Source organism: Nestor notabilis, unplaced genomic scaffold (genome assembly GCF_000696875.1).
Source record: "Nestor notabilis isolate BGI_N333 unplaced genomic scaffold, ASM69687v1 scaffold10593, whole genome shotgun sequence".
Classification (NCBI taxonomy): Eukaryota; Metazoa; Chordata; class Aves; order Psittaciformes; family Psittacidae; genus Nestor; species Nestor notabilis.
In genome coordinates, this window is record NW_009923289.1 from 37959 (window position 1) to 42171 (window position 4213).

The window sequence follows — 4213 nt, forward strand, 5'->3', positions numbered from 1 at the left end:
TGGAAAAGGGGACATATAACTCCCACTTTTCAAAAGAGAAACAAGGAAGACCCAGGGAGCTACAGGTCGGTCAGTGTCACCTCAGTGCCTGGCAAGATCGTGGAGCAGGTCCTCCTGGAAACTATGCTAAGGCACAGGGACACTAAGGGGGCTTCACGAAGGGCAAATTGTGCCTGACAAATTTGACGGCCTTCTACAGTGGGGCCACAGCATTGTAAGGATGGATAAGGGAAGAGTGACTGCATCATCTGCATTGCCTTGTGCAAGGCATTTGACACTGTTTCTCATGGCATCCTTGTCTCTGAACTGGAGAGGCATGGATTTGATGGATGGACCATTCGGTGGATAAAGAATTGGCTGGACAATTGTAGTCAGTTGTGGTCAATGGCTCGATGTTCAAGTGGAGTTCTGTGATGAGTGGTGGTCTTTAGGTGTTGACATTGGGACTGACTGATGTTTAACATCTTTGTCAGTGACATGGATGGTGGGATTGAGCACCCTCAGCAAGTTTGCTGATGGCACTAAGCTGTGTGGTACAGTCAAGGTTCAAGGCCAGGTTGAGCCACCTGGTTTAGTGGAAGGTGTCCCTGCCCATGGCAGGGGGTTGGAACTGGATGAACTTTAAGGTCCCTTCCAACCCAAATCATTCCTTGATTCTATGATTTCTTCAAATCCCAGCCAAAATACAGCATATTGTGTGATCACTGCTCCTTGATGAGCAATCTGTTAACACAAAGTCTTAAAACATGGCTTTGCCTGTTGTGCATGTAAATGCAGGCATCATATGTACAGTGCTTTTTGGTGGTTAGTTTCTACAGGGCTTGTGAACTTCAACTGACAGGGACAAGAACAGTCTGATGTGTCATAAATTACGTGCGGGTTTTTAGTTTCCGCACACAGACGTGCATCAGCAGCTTTTTGTTCCATGAACTCTTTGTAGCCATGTTCTGCTGAAGGCCTAACTTGTGTTCCTGGAAAGTCAGTGTCCTTTTAGCATCTAGGGCTTTAGGACTAACCGGTACGAGTCTTGACTTTGTGTTCTTTATGCTTCTCACAGTGATTCTTGACAGAATTTGTTCTTTGTCTTGTTTCCCGAGAGGAGTTTCTGTCTGGGAGGAAGTATTGAGTTTAGTAATGCCATAGTAGTCTCTTGCTAGTCACAAATACACATGGTGTCCTTGTGCTGGAGTCAACTAGAAACACCGAAATGTTTCTTACTTCCTTTGATATGGAAAACTACTATAGCAGCTATTGTTGAGTACGGGTTATTTTGCTTTGCAAAAATGATGATATTTTTTTCCTCATGCTGTGTATATTTTTCTCATATTCTCTTCAGGAAACACAGGATGAGACAGCTGTACTTTGGCTAGATGAAATTCAGGAGGGGATTCATGGGGCTAACAAGGACACAGAGGAGTCTGAGAGATGTAAGTATTGTTGTACTATACTGCAATTAATCACCATTATCAGCCAAATGCTGGTTACTTAAGGAAAGGTTGGGAGCTAGAAACGTCATGTAAATGTGTCAAAGGAGATCAAAGGCACTTAGGTTCTTCTGGTGTAGCAATTCTTGTTTGAAGAGTGGATGTCACATTCTTCAACTATTAGATTTCTTATCTTTTGGGGGGGTATGCTATTTTTCCAGCTTTGCCTATGACAGTGTTATCTCATCAGACAAATCTCTAGCAAATTGTTGGTCATTTGCAACTGATTGTGTGTGACATGTGGGTAGATAGTTAGGTATGAGAAAGTTCACCATTTAAATGGTGTTTTCTGGTGCGCATTATATTTTATTTGTGTGGCATCCTTTTATTTTGGTTCTGTTAAGTATTTCTAGACTACCTCGCATCTTTTGGAACACAGACAATAATAAACATCAGTGACATCCACCTTTGCTCCTTAGCACAGTTTGCATGTGGACTGGCCCACCCATCGTTACATCCCAGTCTTTGTAATGATGTCTTTTCTTTCTCTAGAATCAGTGAAGTGGTTACTGCTGTTGGCTTAACTTGCTGCTGTTGGCTTAACTTGCTGCTGTTGGGTTTTTTTGCTGTTTTATTTTCCTGGCAGAAGCTTTCTCTTTAACAAAACATGAGGGTTTTGAGAGTTGTCTTGTAATATTCTAATGGCCCGTTGTCTCCATACGCTGTTTGTTTGCTGGGTACCGCGTGTTTCAGAGAGCTTGTTTTAATACTTTTATTTTTTTTTAATATTACATTGTTCTTTTTTCATTTGCTCTAACTCTCTTAGTTTTCCATTATATTCAACATTGGCACCTGTCTGCTTGCTTTTCTTTGTAAAGCATTAGTAATTTGATTGTTTCCTCTCTTTATAATCGCCTTATGTTTTTTTTTTTTTACTGTGTTTTTTTTTTTCATCCCTGGTATGCTGATAAAATACTTTATTTTCCACTTCCAATAATTCTAATTTGATGTTATACTGATACTTAAAGTTATCTAAAGATGAACAGTCAGTCCCTTCTGATTTTGTTTTGAGTAGGCAATCATACTGGAAACTGAAAAGTTTTTAATATGAGCTTGGAATCTCTCCGGTACCTTCTGAAACAGGTTGTCTAAAGACACTGTGGAATCTGTCTTTGAGCTTTTCCAAACATGGCCAGACAAGGTCCTGAGGTTAGCCCAGCTTTGAGAATGGGATTGGACTAGATTGCCCTCCAACATGAGTTTAGTATGTAGAATTTCTGGCACAGTTGATACCTCAAGTCCTTGCTCTGCTGGTGCAAAAATAAGCTTGCTTTTCTATTTGTGCCTTGTCCATTTGTATTCTTTATTTGTCGATGTTTGAAAAAAGAGAAGAATCGACAGGCTCACAAAAAGCTTTCTAAGGAAAGACAATGAGGTTGTTCAATTCCATGGCCTAGTTCAGTTATCTTAAATGATGTGATTTGATCATTGAATTCCCCTGTCATCTGCCTAAAAAAAACCCAACAAAAAGCGGGGGTGTCAGGCAGAGCTTTACCTGTTTGTTTTGCTGTGCCCAGCAGCACCACTGCAATTTTTTCACCATTTTGCCACCCAACAAGCACTTTGACAAGGCAGCAGCTTGAATGTCATGCCAGGGAGCATTTGGTCAAAAGCCAGATTAAAGAATGTGCCCTTAAGCCTGAATGAGATCTTCAAATACCCTTACCTACCTACCTATCTATGAACAGACTTTTTTTTTTTTTTTTTTTTTTTTTTTTTTGCAGCCTTACCTAGTGCTGAAGATTACTGTATTTCATCGTGCCAGTGCAATACCTGTGTTCTTGCAAATAAGTCTGTATTTGACTTGCAGTTCTGAAGCAGCACTGCAATGATGCATTATGATTTTTCTGCTCCTCTGCCCCATCTTTCCTCGGTCAGGGTTTTGACTTGCTTACAAACTGCTCCATACTTTTTTCGCTAGGGATGGATAGTACTACTTGTTGAAAAGGCCCCTTTTGAGTTGTGACTGGTTCTGCCTTAACTAAACCAGATGTCAGAGTAGAGTTAAAGCATTATGTGCTGCTGAGAAATAGTGGTGGTTAATCAGCACTGTACCGGGACTCAGGTTACATGCTGTCAATTGCAGTACCACGTATGGTTGGACACTTCCTACTGAAGAGGCCTTTCTCTGTGCTACTGCAAGTTGCCTGATTGTATTTGTATTTTATATTTATATACACTTAAATGTTTCTGTATATAGACACATCAACTGTAAGTATGTGTTCATATTGCCTTACTCTATTCTGTCATTCTGTGTTGCTATGCATCACTGAGCCCCTGAATGCCAAGATAACCTGCTTCCTTGTGTTATCAAAGTCTCCTTAGGAATTCTGGCCATTAATGAAGCAGTAGGCCATGGTGATGTTAGCCAGACTCTCAGTGCCTTGCGTTCACTGGATGTTGGGCTATATGGAGTCACTCCAGAATGTGCTGAGACGTATCAGCGAGAGCTGTCAGAAGTCAAGAGAAGAAAAATGGTAACAGGTAAACCTCAAGTAGCTGTTTGAAATAATTTCAAGATTATTGCATGTGGAATCAGAACCAGAGGTAAAAAAGCCTCTGGGAAGAAGTCTTGTGTTACAGGTGGCAATTGCGAACTAAGGTTAAAAAAACGTAAAAGGTGAATAGCAGAACATTCTCCACTTGTAGAATTGTGTTTAGGTAGTTCTTAATATGAGGTCATTAGGAACTCTGAAACATTCTGTCGTGGTTTAAGCCCAGCTGGCAAC

At 40.8% G+C, this 4213-nt stretch overlaps 1 protein-coding gene across 1 annotated transcript in view; it reads left to right on the forward strand.

The window, feature by feature from the left end:
- Positions 1-3968, forward strand: part of LOC104403813 (ras GTPase-activating-like protein IQGAP1) — a gene marked incomplete at its 3' end in the record, with an annotated part of 40771 nt that extends 36803 nt beyond the window's left edge. The window contains exons 15-16 of the mRNA XM_010012067.1: positions 1337-1427; positions 3801-3968. Coding sequence (XP_010010369.1) covers positions 1337-1427; positions 3801-3968 — 259 coding nt within the window. The remainder of the gene's footprint in view (positions 1-1336; positions 1428-3800) is intronic.
- Between the last annotated feature and the right edge of the window lie 245 nt (positions 3969-4213).